The 20250-nt window shown below is 40.5% G+C and overlaps 3 protein-coding genes across 3 annotated transcripts; 2 read left to right on the top strand and 1 right to left on the bottom strand.

The window, feature by feature from the left end:
- Nucleotides 1-226: 226 nt before the first annotated feature.
- Nucleotides 227-4514, top strand: pcdh20l (protocadherin 20-like). The gene is made up of 2 exons (XM_030144754.1): nucleotides 227-317; nucleotides 769-4514. Exons 1-2 carry the CDS (start codon nucleotides 270-272, stop codon nucleotides 3289-3291), a joined length of 2571 nt encoding a protein of 856 aa, XP_030000614.1. The 5' UTR covers nucleotides 227-269; the 3' UTR covers nucleotides 3292-4514.
- Nucleotides 4515-5962: 1448 nt separating this feature from the next.
- plp1a (proteolipid protein 1a) lies at nucleotides 5963-14041 on the top strand. Its single transcript, XM_030145744.1, has 7 exons — nucleotides 5963-6107; nucleotides 8378-8564; nucleotides 8704-8860; nucleotides 9180-9348; nucleotides 9440-9513; nucleotides 12225-12290; nucleotides 12688-14041. The coding sequence occupies exons 1-7, from the start codon at nucleotides 6104-6106 to the stop codon at nucleotides 12766-12768; spliced, it is 738 nt and encodes a 245-aa protein (XP_030001604.1). The 5' UTR covers nucleotides 5963-6103; the 3' UTR covers nucleotides 12769-14041.
- A 1266-nt stretch (nucleotides 14042-15307) lies between these two features.
- rab9b (RAB9B, member RAS oncogene family) lies at nucleotides 15308-19728 on the bottom strand. Its single transcript, XM_030145786.1, has 2 exons — nucleotides 19651-19728; nucleotides 15308-18667 (listed from the first exon to the last, which is right to left on the bottom strand). The coding sequence occupies exon 2, from the start codon at nucleotides 18590-18592 to the stop codon at nucleotides 17981-17983; it is 612 nt and encodes a 203-aa protein (XP_030001646.1). The 5' UTR covers nucleotides 18593-18667; nucleotides 19651-19728; the 3' UTR covers nucleotides 15308-17980.
- Between the last annotated feature and the right edge of the window lie 522 nt (nucleotides 19729-20250).

Below are 20250 nucleotides of genomic sequence, written 5' to 3'. Positions count from 1 at the left end.
GTTACTTGCGCAATGTGTATCACATAAACCTCGTGCTTACTCATCGTTTTATTCCTTAGAAAATCTAATCTCTCGCCACAAAAACACGCTTTCAACTCAAGCCGCTAAACCTGTACTTCTAAGTTCTCCTGTGTCAGTCTGACACACTAGGTAAGTGTTGTAGGAGGGGCATGTAATGAATTATGCCTTCAGCTCAGCAGGTTTAGGTTTGTGCTTCAGTCTTCCGTGTTCAGTTGCAGAAGAGGAACTTGGGAACATGAGTGAGGGTGATGGGCCCTGGGACTCCTGATAATATGAACTGGGCTGGACTGCTGCAGGTCAGTGGGTCAAAATGATGCAAGGAGTAACTGTTCTGATTATGAGTGTCAATAAATATGAGCATTTTTAACCAAACTGGAAAAGATATGTAAGTGCAATGGATTTATAATAGGTAATAATACTGAAGATTATTCAGGAAAATGAATGCAAAAACCTATGTGGGTCTGACTAAATGTGTATTCTGTTGTTTACTTGTTTGTGAATGAGCATGAGTTGTTTATGAGCGACAATAATTTAGTTGAAGAGCTGCATCACATTACTCGCATTTTACAGTTGCTTGATTTTAAAAGAGCTCATTCACACATTAAGTTTAAATCTTTTCACTGTGCGGAAAAATGTCCTTGCTCTAATATATTGCAGTGTGTAAAACAGTTTCATCTTTAAACCAAAATCAAAAAGGCTAATGGTTTTTCTGAGAGCTCATGTTATGTTGTGTATTTCTCCTCTCAGAATCTCCTGGTTCTGGCCCATCTCAGTCAGATCATGTGTGGTTCCATGCGGTTTTCTGTCTCGGAGGAACAGGAACCTGGAACTCCGGTTGGATCACTTAGTAAAGACTTTCCACCCCCGTACCAGCTCCTAACACAGGAGTATCTGTGGATGGACAAAAACACAGGGAATTTCTACACTACTGAGCAAAAGATGGATCGTGAGGCTCTGTGCCCTGAGGAGACAAAAGCTGAGGAATGCATTATTCTACACAATGCCATTGTGGGGCCCTCAGGAGACCTTATACAGTTTCCTGTGATCATAGAGGACATCAATGACAATATGCCTCATTTTGAAAACACTGAAATACACCTCAAGGTGTCTGAGGATGTTACTGTGGGGACAACTTTCTTATTAGATGACCTGGCTCAGGATAGAGATACTGGTCAGAATGGAGAGCTGAAGTACCACCTTCAAGGTTCTGATGGCATTTTCAGTTTAATAGTTGAAGCTGAGGCTTCTATGATGCTGGTTGTGCAAACATCTCTGGACAGAGAAACTCAGGACCAGTATCAGATGGCGTTGGTGGCCACCGACTGTGGCTCACCCTCTTTAAGTGCAACAGCGACCTTAATAGTCACAGTGACAGATGTTAATGACAACTGTCCAAGCTTTAGCTCCGAGAGCCCCCACACTGTCAACATCCCCGGAGACTCGCGGAAGAACACAGTGGTTGCTCAAGTCATCGCCACAGACCCAGATTCAGGTCCAAACGCTGCCATCATTTACTCCCTCAGTCCCAAAGTCTCTGAGCAGGCCAAGAAGCTCTTTAGCCTCGACAGCCTCAGTGGGTACATCAGACTAACACAGGACCTTCACAGTGACATCTTCGAGGAACTGGTGTTAAAAGTGTTAGCTAGCAGCCGTCACTGCCCCCCAGCAGACACTCAGGTAACAGTATCTGTGCTCCCCAAGGCAAACCAAGAGCCGACAATAAAGATCGGGTTCATAGCAGAGCATCAAAACCAGACTATGGTGTTACAAGAGAACCAGCCCCCCACTGTCTTGGCTGTTTTAGAGCTGGAAGGTGACAGGAGCTTTAAAGGCTCCTCTCTTGCCATTGAGGGTGAAGTACCTTTCACTTTGAACCTACAGAATGGCAAATATCTGCTTTCAACATCAAAGCCCCTAGACTATGAGATGAGAAGTGAACATCATATTTCTGTGGTAGCGCAGAGACGATCAGCTGAAGGATCTGTGATCGTTGCCTCCAGCCGTGTGATCAAGGTGCTGGTGGCAGATGTCAATGATAACTCCCCATTCTTCTTGCAGTCACACTACCAGCTGGAGGTGGAGGAAAACAACCAGCCTGGTCTGTCACTGCTGCAGGTCTCTGCTTCAGATGCAGACAGTGGATCCAATGGCAGGGTGACCTATAGACTGGACAAGCACATACCCACCATTTTCAACATTGACAATGCCACAGGTCAGCTGTTTGTGTCTGTTTCTCTGGATAGGGAGCAGCAGGATTTATATGATTTCAGTGTTTTTGCACAAGACGGTGGCTCTCCTCACCTGGAGACAGAGGCTACAATAACCATTCGTGTGCTGGACCAGAATGATAATGCACCTGCTTTTCTAACGCCTCATTTTATCTTTTTCATCCCTGAGAACGTACCAGTGTTCGCTCAGGTGGGTAGAGTACGTGTGACCGACCCAGATGAAGGGGAGAATGGGAACACAGAGTTACATGTTGCAAACAGCAGTGGACCTTTTGTTGTGGATAACTCCCAGGGAACACTGCGTACTACCACCAACTTGGACAGAGAGTCAGAGGACCGGTATGAACTCTACATACTGGCCCGTGATCATGGCTACCCATTCACTTTGACATCCACTGCCAGGGTAACTATCTTTGTTGAGGACATCAACGACAACAGGCCAAAAGTAATCCTTCCAAACAGCAACCTCTCGTGTCTGACCGTCTCACCAGAAACAATGGCAGGTACAATGGTAACAAAGATCTATGCCATTGATGAGGACTCGGGGCTAAATTCAGAGCTAACATACACAGTTATGCATCACAGAAGCCCCTTCAAGGTGGACTCCAGGTCAGGAAACATCACCGTGGCTCAGCGTCTTCTAGGGAAGGACCTGGGAATGCACCACCTGTTTATTGTGGTCAGTGATGGAGGGAAGCCATCTCCACTTCAGACTTCAGTTTGGGTTAATCTACTGGTCAATAAGAGTATGGATCCGTGCTACTTGGACAGCACGCCCACCTGGACAGGACAACCTGAACTGATAACTCAAGCATTTCCCGAGGCCTCTGTGTGTGACCTAGATAACGGGTTGACCAGATCTGCTCAGATGACCCTGTTAATAGGCATGGCTATGATGCTGACATCCATCTGTCTGCTTGTAGTGGCAGTAGTTTTATACCTGAAACAGAGCCGAAGATGTTCAGAAAGGAAAAAGAAGGTACACACTGAGGAGAATGAAATTCCACTCAGGCTCAAAGACAAATATTACTCTGATGACTAACAGAATAAAGCCAGCAGTGTGTGTAATCCTCATTTGTACAGTGCCAAGGATGAAATCGGTGAATTTATTACATTTTCCGTATTTGTCAAGGGTTTGTTGCATTTTAATGATCAAATTCTTGAAATATCTTGATCCACTGTTTACCCAGTGATTTCTCAACAGCAGAAGTCCAGCACTTCTGTGGAAATTTGGAATGCGGAAAAGTAAACGCATTTTATCAAAGATAACAGAAAAAATATGAAGTGGTTTGCAAAGTATTTAGTGTTATTATGCTTCATATCATGAACTATAATACTTTAATATACAGTTTAAAACATGCCCAGCAGGGCACCGCTAAACACTGGAATTACAGCCATTACCTTTAGTGATAATTCTCTTTGCCCCCTGCAGTCGGAAGAATCCTGAGGTAATGGTCTGCTAAGTTGATTGGGCCTTTCTCAGATTTCCAACTCTTGAGTGATGGGGAGTCTAAAGTATTTAGACTCACAAAAGGGTTTAATGTTCCTCTGGTGGGGAGGTGCTGAAAGTCTTTCAAGATGCAGCTCTGAGACAACCACAGGAGGCAGAGAGCAGCTGTGGACATGTGAGAGGCAGCAGAGGGAACGCACAACTCCATCTCAAGTCACCATCTCATACCTGTTACCTGATAGTGCTGCTTCTCACCCACAGTGTTGGATCGCACCCAAAAGGAAATAAAAAAACAAAAAGAAAACCTACTGTACTGTGCCCAGTAACCCAACATGCTTGTTGTTTTGATGACAGATGTTTGGAGTGAAATCACACTGTGCTCAAAGAAATCTTTACAAAAGGCAGATGCTCTCTTGTGTTGCAGATATATTTATGCAGGGAAACAATTGAGTTATCAAACCTGGTTAAGTGATGCATAAAGTATGAAAGGAGTCCTGTGTTTACAAATCTGTGAACTCACATTTACATACAGAGGGCAGACTAATTGTTGTAGCATTACAATAGAAAACCTTTTTTTTTTTTTTTGCAACAGTACAACTGGGCTTGTCCTCGATGATACACTTGTCTTAAAGAAAAGGAGGGAAAAGCCACAAGTCAGGGCCTGTAAAACACTGTGTACAACTCAGTTTGTGGAGAACAAGGCTTGTATAACATGAATAGTGTCTCTCTTAGGATTTCTGTGCTAGCAGCTGGAAAATAATCCAATAATGTGTGTAACTCTGAGAATAACTACAGCAAATAAAACTAAATAAATCTCTTTATAACACAATCACATCTATTTTTCAATGTATTGCAACATTTGCTTAAAGATGAATTAATTGCATTTAATTACTACAGATAAAATTAGTTTTTCAAACAGCTATTCTATGACAAAAACAGCTTTGCATAACTCATGTTTATAGATGCTTTTTGACAAAGACAAGCATTTGGTTAAAAAATGAATTGCATTTTTGAGACAAAGCTGCTCATGTGTCTTGTGATGTCCAAAAATTCTGTGGCAGGGGAAAGTCTGCCACCTACTGGACAGAGATGAAGCCAAATCTAGCTCTTGCACTTCTTATTTGCGTCCAAAGGAATGGGATGAATCAGAGGACAGTCTCACACTCCACCACAGTCAGGTCACGGAGATCAGAGATATTTCACTGCTACATTGTGCTCTACTCACGTCACAGTTAATATTAAAATTCACGTCCAACTCAAACATTTTGCAGTGGGATGCAGAAGCTGACAGTGACAAAGAAATCAGCAAAACAAATATTCATGTTAATTTAAAGATAGAACTGCTTCAGAAGTAACATTATAGTGTAATGTAATTAAAAGTGCTGCTTTTATTAAGTGGGCCTTGATGCCTCCTCACTTTCCTCTCTACTGACGTTACGTGGGTAGGTTACAATCTGATGTCACCAAAAAGTTAAAATACAACCAGTTGGCATCTCCAGAGGTCAGATCTTTGATGCACAGATCATTTTTCTAAAATTGCAGTGCAGCACCTTCGGACTTCAAGTGTCTAATAATGACAAAAGTGGATTTTTTTTTTTTTTTTTTTTTTTTTTTTCATGATTCATGAGCTTGGATTTTATTTATCAGGTTGAAATATGGCCCCCAAGTCACAGGAGATTACCTATTTATGTATTTATTTATTTGCTTATTTAGTATAAATATGATGTATTTTATTTAATTCAAATACCAGTCTATTATTCTTATTCTTATTCTTATTCTTATTGAAGAGAAGTCGCCAACCTGTTAGGACAATTCCAATATTTTATTTTATTTTATTCAAGTACGAATCTATTTATTTATGCATTCATTCGTTTTATTATTATTATTATTATTATTATTATTATTATTATTATTAGTAGTAGTAGTAGTAGTAGTAGTAGTAGTAGTAGTAGTAGTAGGAGTAGTAGGTTGCCAGTCAAACAGGCTACAACTTATTTTATTTTATTATATTTTTATTTATTCAAATACAAGTCTCTTGGTTATTATTATTATTATTATTATTATTATTATTATTATTATTATTATTATTATTATTATTATTATTATTATTATAAGTCTCCAGTCTGTTAGGGGCCAATACTAGTCAACAATGACCTGAGTAAATTCCTTCAAGCGTGAGAATTTTGACCTCCTCATTATTCTCCGCCTTTAAGTTCATTGAAAAGCGACATTGTTTCTTTAAGATGGCAGTCGCAGTCATCTGCGGGCCTGTCTATTGTTGGGGGAACAGAAAGCGAGTTGAGATTGATATACGGGGGCCGAAGACAAGTTGCGCATATGATCATCGGAGCAGCTGCGGTGCGGACAGCGGCGGCCAACAAGTGCCTGAACGCATCCTCCAGACATGGGTAAGAAACTCCAGCCGTCAGACTTGTGGACCTTTATTAGCTCTTAAAGCTAATAGAATACATACATTTTTCCCTTGTGATTGCACACTGATAAGAATACGTCTGTCCGAGGGCAAAAGTTATTAGCTTTTCTTTTTTTTTTATTATTATTATTTAATTTTTTTGTCAGTTTAGGGTCGGCTACTCGGCGGCTGATGCTCCACTGATATTATGAGATTTATTTCATGCTTCAGGTGGCAGGGTTACTTTCACAGGAGCCTTGTCGCATTTGCGTTCGGCTGTAATCTTTCTCAATTTTTAAGAGCCGAACTTGGCCTCTGTTTTGTATTTAATGGATTTATTTTTCCTCTTGAGATCCAGGCCTGTAGTTTGAAGCCTGTACTGATGCGTTCACTGTTCGTTCGGTCTAATTAGTTAATTGGGACAAGGTGCATCTGAAGCTACTGAGAGTGACACTGAGGGTGTGTGTGAAGTTTGCAATTCTGTGCGTGTTTTGTGTTTGCCATGTTTTTAGATTTAACTGAGAGCAACAAACTAAAAATCTTAAGTATTAGTGGTTTTTTTTCAATGCCTTGTTGAAGCTTAATTGTTGAAATGAATCCCTACTACCTACAACACCAAACTTTTACAGTCTCAGTTGGTGTGATCCCACGTTGTGTCTCCTCTTCAGACACACAGTAATGAAGATGTGGTCTAAGGAAGAGTTATGTGTTTGCCCCTCCTACCATCTGTGTTTACAGTGTGGTACCAACCACAGTTTGTCTGCTTCCATTGTGGTTATGTGCTTGTCTCTGTGCATGTAATGGTACACATGCACACAGTTCCATTGTTTGTTTACAGATCTGTGTTTTTTCCCCCACTTCCAGCACAGACAGCTCCCCCTACTATCACTTTCTTGTTCCCGTGTCTCTCCAGAAGGAAGTATAGCAGTGTGTGCATGTGTGGGTATATGTGTACAAAGCACAGAGGTGCCTCTGGCTTTTGTTTGCTCGACATTGGTGGCCCTTGTACCCCCATGATGCTGCTGGACAAAGACGGTTGTCTCTGCAGTGACAAAAGCAGCCTCTCTCTCTCTTTCACATCGTCTCTGCTCTCTGTCCTCCCCCTTTTTCTCACACTCTCCATGCTGGGGAGTGAATGGAGTCAGGGTGAGAGCTGGGGTCAGAGAAGACACATCCCCATGCCCTTGGCCTTTGGCATCCATTCAAACAGCACGACTATTAGAACACAAATCTATAGCGTTAGTTTGCAGCTGCAGCTCAGTCTTGCATATATAAAATAGGACAACATGTACTCAAAGAGTTGCTTTAATTTACCCCAAGAAAGCACCTTTCTTACTTCATGTTGCATCTACATTGCTCATAGTTGTAGTGTACCATGGCATGTGTTTTTAGAGGACATTCCCATTAATTTTAATTAAATTAATGGTAGATTTACAGTAGGGTGAGGCAAACATGTAAACTTGCAACTCTTTTCAGTGCAATGAATGATGCATGATTTCATTTTTATCTTCTGTCTACATGAATTCAAGGAACATAATTTTCTGTTTCAAAACCATGTCTATGTCCAGTATTAGGAGATAACAACAAAGTGAGAAAAAAAAATCACTTTCAAAGATGTCAATATGCATTATTTGCTGAAAACTAATGGTTTTGAATAAAAGCACCATAATGGGAGAAATATCTTTATGCCACAGTTAGATGCATTTGGATTTCTGTTGTGCAAGAAATGTCTCGAGAAGAAGCAGCAATCTCAATTATCATTCAAGAATAAAAACAAGATTAAAAGAATTCAATGTATTGTCCAGCCCTATTTCACAGAAAATACCGTCTAACTTGAATGTATATGGTCTTTTTTCATATTCATATCACAGCAAAGTGATTTTCCTGACTATAAGACCCCTTTGCATAGGTCACCTTGGTGGAGATAAAGTTTTTTTGGACATTTTAGTTTTGAGCAAGTCTCATATAATAAAGCAATCAGCACCTTTTTATTGTATGGATGCTAATTGGTCAAAGTGGTGGAAGCATGGAGCTCATATGGTTCTCAAACCAACAACAGCCATAAGAGAAAGGTAAATAATTTTGTTGAACTGATTGTGTACATTACCTTAACTTGGTTTTACAAAGGAAAACGCCCTCTGAGAAAATTCTGCACATTCACTCTTTGTGATTTGTACGCTGGAATGAGTATTTCCCCTGCGCTGGCTGTCGTATGGCATCAGATAATGATGTGCTCTGACTTTCATGGTGCTCCACCTTGACTAACAGGTTGCTACGACTGCTGTATGCGCTGTTTGGGTGGTGTGCCATACTGCTCCCTGGTTGCCACGCTCCTGTGTTTCTCTGGCATCGCCCTCTTCTGTGGTTGTGGGCACCAGGCGCTCACAGAGACGGAGAGAATCATCGAAACATACTTTGCCCGTAACCTTCAGGACTACATAACCCTTGCCTACATGTGAGTGACAGAATAAAGCTTTCCCATCATTAAAGCCAGTTTGGGATTTCTCAGATCACTGAAGCTACTCACAACCTTGAAGTTCTTTGCAAAAACCTTCATTTTCAGCATATTTTCTCTTTTGCACTCCCTTCCACAGTATTCAGTATTTCCAGTATGTCATCTATGGTTTGGCCTCCTTTTTCTTCCTCTACTGCATCGTGCTTTTGGCTGAGGGATTCTACACCACAAGCGCTGCCAAGCAAACCTTTGGAGAGTTCAGGAGCACCATGTGTGGCCGCTGCCTCAGCTCCACGGTGAGAAGCCCAGAGTGGGACAAGTAAAAGGGATTGCAGAGATTGGCTAGGATTAATACACATATCACTCCCTGGTGGGTGCTGAGCTGAAAATCTTAAGGCTGCTAAAAACCTTTGGGGACATGCAAAGATAAGCATACAGTGTTGGGAGAAAAAGCTGAGTGGGAGGAAGTGGAGTAAGATAAGTAAAGCTAATCAGTAAAGTAAATATGGTCACTAAGTGAGTCACGGCTCAAAGAAAAAAAATGACTTTGCTTCTGTGCATCAGTTTTGTCACGACGAGGAATCGTAATGTTTACTCTGCCTTCTCCTTGTACAGTTCATAGTGATGACATATGTCCTGGCTGTGCTGTGGCTCTTGGTGTTTGCCTTCTCTGCCTTGCCTGTTTACTTCTTCTACAATATGGATGCCACCTGTCACACCATTGATGTTCTGACTGAGACTCCAGCCAGTATCAATCAGCTCTGTGTTGATGCCAGGCAATACGGTAATAAGACATTCCACAACTAGCTTGTCAAATGGGTTGTGTGCCGGTAGTCCAAGAGGTAAAATTAATTACAGAAATTTGTTTCTAACAGGACTCCTGCCGTGGAATGCAGTGCCAGGAAAAGCTTGTGGTATGACTCTGTCGAATGTTTGTAAGACTACAGAGGTAAGAACTAGAGGTGGGAAGTGCAAATAGTTTAGTAATGTGCTTAACCCATAAAGACCCAAACATCCACTGGCAACCAAAACCATCTATACATGTAAACTGTTTAATGCCTGTTGATCCACTAATCGTATCAATACATGTAAATAATTGGTGTAAAAAGCAGTTTTTCGTCATTTCATGGTCATCAGATATGACCCATTTGGACGTTCAGAGGCTCCGTAGTGAACATGGAAACGCTGTCATCTTCTACACTCACAATGAAAACTTTGACACCATATTTTTCGGCATAATTTTTATTTTGAAACCCTAAACTGGAATTTTTTCATATGAATCATTTGTTTAGGATATTGGCATACAGAAACAAAAATCTAAAGTTTCAAGAATAATTTCAAAACAAAAAACTTAAAAGAAAATGGCAACAAAACAAAAAGTCACAACAGTCAATACCGGATATGGCCTCCGTTTGCTTCGATGGAGGCGGTGATCCGTTAGCACTTGCTTCGAACTAGGTGTTGTGTTGTGGCGTTTAACCAGGTTTCTGATTGTGGGTTGGGAACAGCCCATACATAGGCCTGGCTATATCACTGTAGCTCAAACCGGCCTCCACCATACCCAGTTTCTGGAGACGTTGTTCATGTGATAGACGTGGCATGGTGTCGTTCACTGGACTAACAGTGGTGACCTTTTTTGGGCCTTTATATAGGCCTTCAAAACCAATCCTCAAATTGTGCAGATACCCACTGAGTATTGCTCAATGTGTATTTGGTCCACTTTTGCAAAGAGACCAACCCATGTGCAATGAACCATGACGACTCATCATTATCTCAACTACCTGAGCACTAAGTCATCAATAAATCCACAATGAATAATTACAACCCCCCTACAAGTAGAAATATGCATACATTTCTACCTCAAAGTTTCTATTGACTGTCAGTATACTACAGGAGTCACCAACCCTGGTTCTTGAGATCAACTATCCCGCATATTTTAGATGCATCCCTCTTCCAACACACCTGATTCAAATGATAAGCCTATCATCAAGTTCTGCAGAAGCCTGATAACAACCACCGGGTGTGCTAGAAGACAAACAAGACAAAATCTAAAACATGCAAGATAGTAAATCTGTAGGACCAGGGTTGGTGACCTCTGTTCTACAACACTGATTCAGCAGTAAAGTCCATGGAATTTGATCAATGACAGTGGATGGAGACACTAGGTATATGTTCAGTTAAGGATTTATTTGCTGGAAAAGCTACTTGTTCTTCAGTTTTCTCTGTTTGATATAGTAACTTTAATCTGAGCTTTTATCTACATGATCAGTAAATTAAATATAGGAAAGTGCCTGATTTTCACTGGAAAAGTAGAAAAGATAATATTATAGTAAATGATGATAAATCACTTAAGAAAAGTTAAATGGAGAGAAGAATTAATTTGGGAAGTGATGCAAAAGTAGTACTGGGTCTTTGGGTTATGGAAAATTTTCAGATGTCTGTGCTGCTTGAATATTTATTTTCCTTGCAACTTTTTTTAAAATTATTTTAGTTTTAATGCATTTTAAGGGTAACTATTAATTATGTATCAGTCTTAATCTAAATGAATGGGACAATAATGTTTAGAAAAGATGATCTATCAGTACATATCACACAAAACACCAAAGAAACAGGAAAAAAAAATAGTCCTGAAAAGGAAACAGGAAAGTTATTTAGCCAACATTTGAAATCTGCAAACAAGTTTTCAGCTTTAGATCTCCAGAGGAACAACTGGTTGTGCAACAGCATCAATAAGACAACATCACTTGCACAAAATCATACATTATAATAATGAATATGTAAAGGAATAAGATAAAGTTCAAATGAAAACATAGAATATAAGCATAGTAGTGTGATGGCTGTGGGGATGAAAGAGATTTGTATCTATGGGTTGAAATTGGAAACTGCAAGAGCCAAAATTAGACAGAATAAAGCAGAAATTGAAAAGACACCCCTCTCATCTCAGTCCAAAAGGCAAGACTTATTATAAATATAGATGAATCTGATGTTTGTCACATGCTGGCAAAGTGAAGCCTCTTTTCCAGCCTTTTGTGTTGAGACGCGTAGCAGAGTTGTGGAGTCATGATCAGGTCACATCTGATCAGGGATCTGTAATTATAATTGTCAGTCACGTATCTGAGCTTCCTACTTGTCTGAAAACGCCTGTGATTAGACAAACCTTGGGTAGATTTTCTGCAGACTGAAAACACAGACACATAGAGGCAGACCACTTGAATTGCAATACACTCAAAAGGTAATTATGGAAGTTTTACTCAATGATGCTATAAAGCACTGTAGCTTTAACGTTAATTATTTGCACAGTGTTTTTTGTTTTGTTTTTTACTTTATTTGAATGGTTTAATAGTCTTTGGAGTATATTAATATGACTTGAGATTCAGTTTGCGAAGCACAGTAACAACCAGAAGACATATCCTTCAAACTAAGGCTTTTTACCTTTTTTTAGTTTGACTACATTTCAGACCCCTTCACTTTTACTTGAATAAAGTGGTTCAATCGATATTTCTACCTTTCCAAAGTCTTACGCAAGTATCTATATTTCTGCTTGACCAAAAAAAAAAATTTTTCTCTGCCAGCTCTTTCAGGAAGGTGGCATAACTAACTTGCCTGACATAAAATAAAGCCGAAATATTCTCACCACTAATGCAGATCTCTCTCTTGCAGTACCGAATGACCTATAACCTCTACATTGCTGCGTTTGCTGGTGCAGGCATCACTCTCTTGGCGTTGGTGAGTGATTGTGTTTCAGTTGAAGCCAGTTTGTCTTCTTTCCAGAGAAGGATAAAGCAATAGTGTTACAGCTCATGTGACCTAGTGACGCTCAACATGTAGGCAGCCAGGCATCTCAGGCCTGCATGACTGATGACTTTTGTGCTATTGCTCTCTGTTCCTTTTTCTCAGCTGACACAAACATCATAATAGTGTGGTAATGTCTGGTGGTTTTCCAGCCAGGCAAATGATGCACCCATTATACTTCCATGCTCCATTACAAAAGCCCTTATACAACTGTTATCCATTATAAAAATTATGGTCATTAGCAGTCAGTTTTTCTGTTCATGGATTTTCAGGGCGTTGGATTTTTCTACATTTCCATTTTGACATTTCTGTCTCTTCTCTTCCTCCATAGCTGACCTATACTGTGTCAACCACCTATAACTTTGCGGTTCTGCGGTATCTGGGGAGAAAGGGCATAGGGGCACGGTGTTAGCTTCCTGTCCACTCTGTCACTAAAGCGCCACCATCTATGGGATCTAAACAGAAGATGAAGCTCTCCTTTCTTCTGCAACATCTGCACAGACCCTGTGGTGTTGGCTATTTGGACCACAGACAAGAACTCTTTAAAATCTTGTCTTTGAATTTGTACTTTTCTTGTGGAAAAGCATGTCTTCTTTTTTCTCTTTTTCCTTATGTTTTTTTCACAGGTGTGTATTTTGATATTAAGTCCTTTTCAGTATTTTAATGCCATGTCAAGTTATTGTGTTTGTTGCTTGCTCATGTTAGGGTCTAAAATGCATCTGCATCTAATTGTACTCAAACTGAAAACAACACATCTTACTTACATATTAATATTTGTTAGAAATAATAACCAAATAACTACACTTGCAGCTGTTAGGGAGAGTAGGGATTAGAGGTTACCATAGCTACCATCCCTCACATCTGGTTGCCATGGTGGCAGACAAACGTGCATTTGCAGTCTCACGCTGACCTCGGGACTTTTCTCACGGGCTGGAGAAAAGCTTCAACAATGGAGTCACCCCTGCTTTAAAAGCTGGCCAATAATGGAGCCAGTTCTGGGGGCCACCTGCGATACGAGTCTCTGCCACGGGTTAGATTACATGTCAAGGGAGAGGGCCCTCTGGACAAAGACGTGGTAAGACCTCTCTAAAGCCAGAAGGCAGCTCCTCTAGGACATCAGCCCCCCACACATGCACATGCTGCTGCATGACCCCGACATGCCCCTGCATAATGGACATGAGTGAGAAGACTGAAGGCATTTGAATAGTTGGACAAAGGGACATACTTGTTTAGCTGGTTTATCCTGATCTAGAAAGGTCTGAAATTGTTTCTCATAATTTTGAGATACCAAAAGCACTAGGTGCTATTTTTTCTTCTTCTTTTAATTACCTCATTTTAATAGACATGAAACACATTGTTGAAGTGCGTCTCCCCCCGCTGTTAATGCATGACTGAGGTACTTCTATAGAGATAAGACAACTTTGTTTCATCTCCAATTCTTTAGGGATTTTGGTGTAGTTATTGTATAACACATTGTTTTACTTATTGTAGCTAAACTTACTAGTACCTTTACTACACTTTGGCTATTACTAACAATGTTTTGCAGCATAAGTAGATTATTCTCTTTGGTGGAGGCTTTACCCAGCTGGGAGTAGAGGATTTGTTAAGTGGCAGCTGGCTGTTTGATGATTATTATATGTGTTGGTAATATTTGATAATAAAAGGATTATTCTTTGGCGTATTTGTACCAAGTGCCTTTGGAAACATTATTTGTGATCTTGTATAACCTGTGCATCCATGGTGCCCTGGTGTTTAACCAGTACACTGCCCTTGGCTCGTGGCCACATCTAGGGGCTAAGTGTTTTGTAAGGTGTTTTGTCTTCTGTCCTGTTTTCTCGACAGGTGCACTGTTCGCTGCAGTTGGCCGTGAACCAGGTGTACCTGAGGAGGCTCAGGCGCAGGGTGAAAGAGGAGAGGAGGGGTTATGAACTGTATGGGAGGCTGCAGAGGGACAGAGGAGGGATACTCTGCTCTCCGTATCCTGCGTACACATCTGACACCTCCTAACGGTGCCTCCAGCTGCACTCTGGGAGCTCTCCATAAATGCCATCACAGCCAAACCCTCAGCGGTTACACTGTAGCGTTAATTTACTTGAGATTTTGTTGACACTTTGAAAACGGGTCCCCTTCATTAAAAATTAGCCATTTTGTGTCATACCTAAAGCTGTAATTTAGCACAGTTGTAGCTGGTATGTAAATGTAATTTTGCAGTTTTGACATGCATTAAGGTTTAAGAGTATGAGCAATGACGAGACTTTTTTTTTTTTTTCATGTGGTACTATTTCTTTTTTTAATGAAGGGAAAATAAAAATGCAGCATGTGAGTGATTTTTTTTTTTTTTTTTTCTTTTAATGGAGGTGAAAGAAACAGTGTGGCCTCTCAGGTTCCCACAGACATTGACCCGTTCAATGACACAGTGTTTTGTGTTAAAAATTATTTCAATGGACTCTATGCACAGCTCCACTACTTCCTGAACTTCAGGTGGGTCCTTTATTTCTTGTCTTTGATTACTGGACACACTGATTAATCCAGGTGTGCCTAATTAATCAGTTGTTGCAACAAGAAGTAGCAGACGCCTGGAATAATCGGTGTGTCCAATAATCAAAGACAGGAAATAAAGGACCCACCTGAAGTTCAGGAAGTAGTACGGCTGTTTATAGAGTCTGTTGAGCTGCTTTTTGGTTTAAAAGTCAATACCTGTTCTAGTCATCTTACCAAGACAGGGACGTCCATCTATGTAATCTGCCTTTTGCAAACTGCTTTTTTGCTAGTGGGAAATGAGGGGAAATGCTGTAGGTGTTGAATGGAAGCGTAGCGATAAATCTGACCCATTTTAGAAAATACTTGAAAAATAGTTTAAAAGACATTTCTAAACTTTTAAGTCATCCTTAAAAGACATACGCTTTCATGGATTTTCAAGGCATCAGCACAAAGACCACAGACAAAGCATCTCCATTTGGTACATTGCATGTTTTATTTGAAGCCAAGCACTGGGGAGATTTTACTGCTTTGCCAGCATGTTGGCTCAACCAGTCTTATCCTCCATAGTGCAAAAAGAAAAGTTGTACATGAGATCAAGAGATAATCAAGGTGATCAGTCAAACTTTCACGCAGCTTAAATGATACTCATGGGTGGACACTGCAGAGTGAAACAGACGTTCAGTGTCATTTTGTGCATTATTATAAAATGAATGCCCTTTGCAATTTACATAAGCCATTTCTATGGACAGCCCAAAGAATTAATTTTTACATTCATAAATATTAGCAACATTTAAAAAAAGAATTCTGAGACTGGGGTTGCAGTGACATAGGACAACATTATGAGTTCAACATAATGTATTTAATGCTACAAGTTTAGAAAATAAGGTATACTTGATTTCCGGTAAACACTGTGGTAGGCTACATCAGGATTAAAACTGAAACGGTACAGTAAGGAGATAAAGTACTCTGTTGAATGCAGAAAACATTAACACTGACAAATGAGACGCTTTCAGCCCTCTTTTTCACTTTGGTGTAATGTAGGCCAATTGCTCGATTTTATTGAAATGCCCGAGACAGTTCACAGTTTCCCTTCTAGACTGAAATTACCAGAATCAAAATTCACCTCGTAATACAATAACCACATATGAGCTTTTTATTATAGGCCTACCATACACCAAAGCACCATTTAGTACCAAGTAAATATGACAGTCTGTGATGGGGCTACATTCATTTCTAACAAGAAGCCCTAGTAATGTACCGTTAGTGTGCAAACATACTGGAATATTGTATGATGTGATTTCTGACCAAAAAGGCAAAAAAGTGTTATAGGCTGATTATGGTCCACACTCGAAACAGAGAAATTCATATGAACCTGGAGTCGGTGCAGTCAAAAGATGGAAACAATGCACCTCCACCAAAGACATATTTTCACCCACATCTATTTGTAGGTCTGTCAGTAGAAATATTCTCGTACAGTAGTTAGATTTAGTACCAGACAGGAAAAAGGGGCATTGGTGGAGGTATGCATTGTACCATATGCCCTTCTCATCCTATTTACACAACAGATTTGACTACACAATGTATTAAAAACTTTTTAAGCAGCATTTGAAATAATGAAAATAACACTTTTAAACCATGTTAAACTTAGTTTGAAGGTAAAACATTATCCATACTTTCCCAAACAATACTGGCATATGTAATACCCTCTGGATGACAACAGGAAAAGTAAAGAAATGAAAGTTAAATGTACCTATGGCAAGTAAATACATAAAAATTACACATACTAACGTAAAAACATTACTATTAAACTGAACACAAGTAAATGTCATAAAAACCACAGAGTTCTCAGGTGGATGGTTCAATACTGTATGAATGGGCAGGAAAGACAATGGAGTACACATTGGAAAAAGCATTATCCTAGTGCTCAGACATTTTCACATTATGAGATCCAGAATGAGTAGGCTAACAGAACAAGCCATACAGTATGGTATATATCAGTAAAGCACAGGAGAGCTTTAGAATAAGCAAAGCAATAGAACTGGAATGCTGAAGGCTGCCATGCAGGCAGCAGACTAGACACACAAGATTACACGCCGTAATTCTGAAATTATTGTTAACTTAAGAAATCATAACTGCATGTACACATCTATAAACACGCTGTAGTCATTGCCTAGTCTCACACTGAAGCTCCCTGCCAAAAAAAAGGGAAAAAGTCACAAAACAATTTGTAGAAAAACACAGCAGTTTTTTTTTAACAGCATTTGAAAAAGCAGTACTATTTGAGCCTCACCTAGTAAGCAGGCACATGTACATAACTGAAAATGACTGATCCATACAGCCGGCAATATCTCTGGCTACACTTTAATGCAGTAGTGAGAGATGAACTAGTCAAATGATTAAGAGCACTGCAAATAGCTCGTACCCTATTCTTATAGTCAGAGCTACAACATTAAAGCTTACAATCCGCTTCCCATTTCTTCCTTTAGTGCAGCAATCATTTCACTTCCCAGTACCTCAAATAAAAATGGTCATTATACTGATGTAGGAAGTGCTCAAGCACTGTATCTGCCTGGAATGGGAATGTTGTCCTTGTCCAGGAGTACATTAGCTCTCCAACAACTACCAACATATCTGATAACAAGAGAACATGATATTGTTTTCAAAGTCCCTCTAAAACCATTCAGTTTACAGCCATAAAGCTGAAGTTACAAGACCAACTGCATGTTGCTTTGTCAAAACTGTGCTCATCAAGAGAGGATCAGTATAATGTGTCAGTTTAATCATTAACATTTAAATAATATAATGAAAACAAATGGTCTAAAAGTACTGTTTAATACTGTATAACCCCTGCATAGGCAGACAAAGCTGAAGTTGGGTTTGTGAGCACACTACTGAAAGGAGAGAGTACAAAGACTGAGTGTGCCTGTTACAGTATACCTGTACCTTTAATGTAATACTTCAACCCTCTAGATACCCTCTTCAGACCAGCTGTATCTTATCCTTATTATCTATAGGAGATGCCGTACTCAGAACCTTGTACCGGCTATACGTGTACCATAAAAAATATCAGACTGGCTCTCATAACTGCCCAAGGCTAGTTTCCACCAGTGAGAATAAGAACAGGTAGATTCACACCTGACCAATCAGCAGCAAGACGCTCGAGAGGTTTTGCGGTTACCATGGAGATCAATGGTGCTACTCAGAAGCGCATGGTCAATCTGGTCTTCTGCAGCCAGAACCTCCCTGACAGCTGCCTCAAATGCAGCTGTGACATTAGTGTCATCCTTCGCACTAGTCTCAAAATAAGGGCAGCAGCCGTTCTCTTCGCACCATGCCCGTGCCTCATCTTCACCCACCTCCCTCTGCTCCATGTCTATCTTGTTGCCAAGTACCACAAATGGAAAACGTTCAGGGTCTTTTACATCCGAGTAGTACATAAACTCCTTTTTCCAGCAGCCAAGGTTTTGGAAGCTCTGCAAATCGTTCACAGCAAATGTAAGTAGGCAGCAGTCAGCACCTCGGTAGAAAGGCGTACGTAGAGACTTGAAGCGCTCCTGGCCTGCTGTGTCCCAGATCTGAAGAGTGACCAGGCGCCCATCCACCTCCAGGTCCCGGTTGAGGAACTCAACACCAATGGTGTGAAAGGACTGAGAGTCAAAACGGTCCGTAACATAGCGGTTCATCAAGGAGGATTTGCCCACTCCGCCATCTCCAAGCAGGATCACCTTCAATAACAGGCTCTTACCACTCATCATACTTCCTCCTACCCAGCTAGGCCTCCTGTCTGGGTTACAGGCCTGCAGACCAGTGGCAGACCAGGGTCGTGTAACCTAAAAAGAGGAACAACATCATAGACTTTATAATAGATACTTACTTGACAATGAAGAGAAATGTGCAAATCACAATAGAAAAAGGAAATGAAAGAGACTGACACCTCAAAAATGCAAGAGGAGTATGAGCTTGACGTCAATATGTCTGCGTACTTCACTACTTTCTTTCTACAGACTGAAAAAGAAAGCTGTTTGAGCAACATTTGAGCTCAACTTCAAACTGCCCTTTTGCCCTCTGTCAAATTTAAGCCACATGACAGAGATGTGTAATTTTTTACTAATTTCAAGGAGTGACAGAGGTGAATGACCGGGTGGTCTGCCAAGGTCCTGGTCCTGCTGGATGAAGTGATTAGATTTGCTTTGTCCTGGCTTGTTACAGCTTTACTGCTTACAACGTGACAGTGCTAATCACTCCTAACTGTCCACACATACAGCACCCCTGTATGAGTAACCGGCTCATGTGTCAAAGCTACAGAACCATAAAACAACACAAGTACTCACTACAGTAACATTAGCTACAACAACAAGGACTAGTCGGGATCGTTATCGACTGGAGCAGACCACAAACAAGCCAGGTACCAGCTTGTTGTTAAATGTGGCTGGGGGCTAAAACTGTGATGAAAGTGCTTTGACGATCATCTCTGTGAAACTTAAATTGCAAAAAAGTAGAATGAAACGAAAAACTTACACAGGCAAAGAAAAGACTTTAAAAAAAAAACAGCCGCGCAGAATGAAATACAATGTTTACATACTGTCTTACGGTGGTAAAACTGTCTGCAAACAACTAAGCTAGCCGGCTAGTAGGGGAGGCTTGTTGACATTCCGCACTGGTCAAGCTAGCCGTTAGCTTCAGTGCATGAGCTACTCAAAACAAAAGGAAAACAATCATTGAAAGCAACGAAAGAATATATGCTATAAAGGTGTGGTTATGTATAGAAGGTGATGCATCTAATATGAGCATAACGAAGCGGTGTTTAACTCACCCTGTTCTTATGAGGCGGTGTTGCGTGGTCTGCCCTGCTGCCTACATCTGACTGAGTTTGAGTGTCGTGACGTGCGCGCCCCCACCGAGGGGCTGCTTGGCACGTGCACAGAACGCATGCAAACTAGGTCCTAGAGCGCGCTTCAATGTATTTCCACAAAAAGAGGCTGTTGCCGTACACGTATCAATGTGAAGGTACATCACTGGTCATGTATTGAGAGAATAAATTGTTAATTTGCCATTCTAAAATATGAAAATAAATTTGTGTCATATTCAAGCTTTTTCTTCAGCATAATGCAACATTTTTTTCACATACATTTTTTAATGGAATGTCCTTTGCAGTGGACACTTTTTTTAAGGACAAAAATGCATTGCTGAGTCTCAAGAGGATAGGGTTAAATATGAGCAGCCAAACCTTTTTTAAGCAGCAGATGTAGTAGTGCAATATTACAACAGACAGAAAGCTGTACTATTACTGCAACAAAATAAAATACAGAACTGCTATGAAAATGGTAGCTCATTAAGTAGGCAGACCCCCCCCTTTTTTTTTTAATGTGTGTGTGTGTGTGTGTGTGTGTGTGTGTGTGTGTGTGTGTGTGTG

This window comes from Sphaeramia orbicularis, chromosome 10 (assembly GCF_902148855.1).
Source record: "Sphaeramia orbicularis chromosome 10, fSphaOr1.1, whole genome shotgun sequence".
Taxonomy (NCBI): Eukaryota; Metazoa; Chordata; class Actinopteri; order Kurtiformes; family Apogonidae; genus Sphaeramia; species Sphaeramia orbicularis.
This window is presented reverse-complemented; position numbering and strand designations above follow the sequence as displayed.

Coding starts and splice junctions, on each gene's coding strand:
- pcdh20l (XM_030144754.1), top strand. CDS start 270: ATGGGCCCTGGGACTCCTGATAATATGAACTGGGCTGGACTGCTGCAG. Junction 318..768: donor ACTGGGCTGGACTGCTGCAG/GTCAGTGGGTCA, acceptor TTCTCCTCTCAG/AATCTCCTGGTTCTGGCCCA.
- plp1a (XM_030145744.1), top strand. Junction 9,349..9,439: donor TGTTGATGCCAGGCAATACG/GTAATAAGACAT, acceptor TGTTTCTAACAG/GACTCCTGCCGTGGAATGCA. Junction 9,514..12,224: donor ATGTTTGTAAGACTACAGAG/GTAAGAACTAGA, acceptor TCTCTCTTGCAG/TACCGAATGACCTATAACCT.
- rab9b (XM_030145786.1), bottom strand. CDS start 18,592: ATGATGAGTGGTAAGAGCCTGTTATTGAAGGTGATCCTGCTTGGAGAT.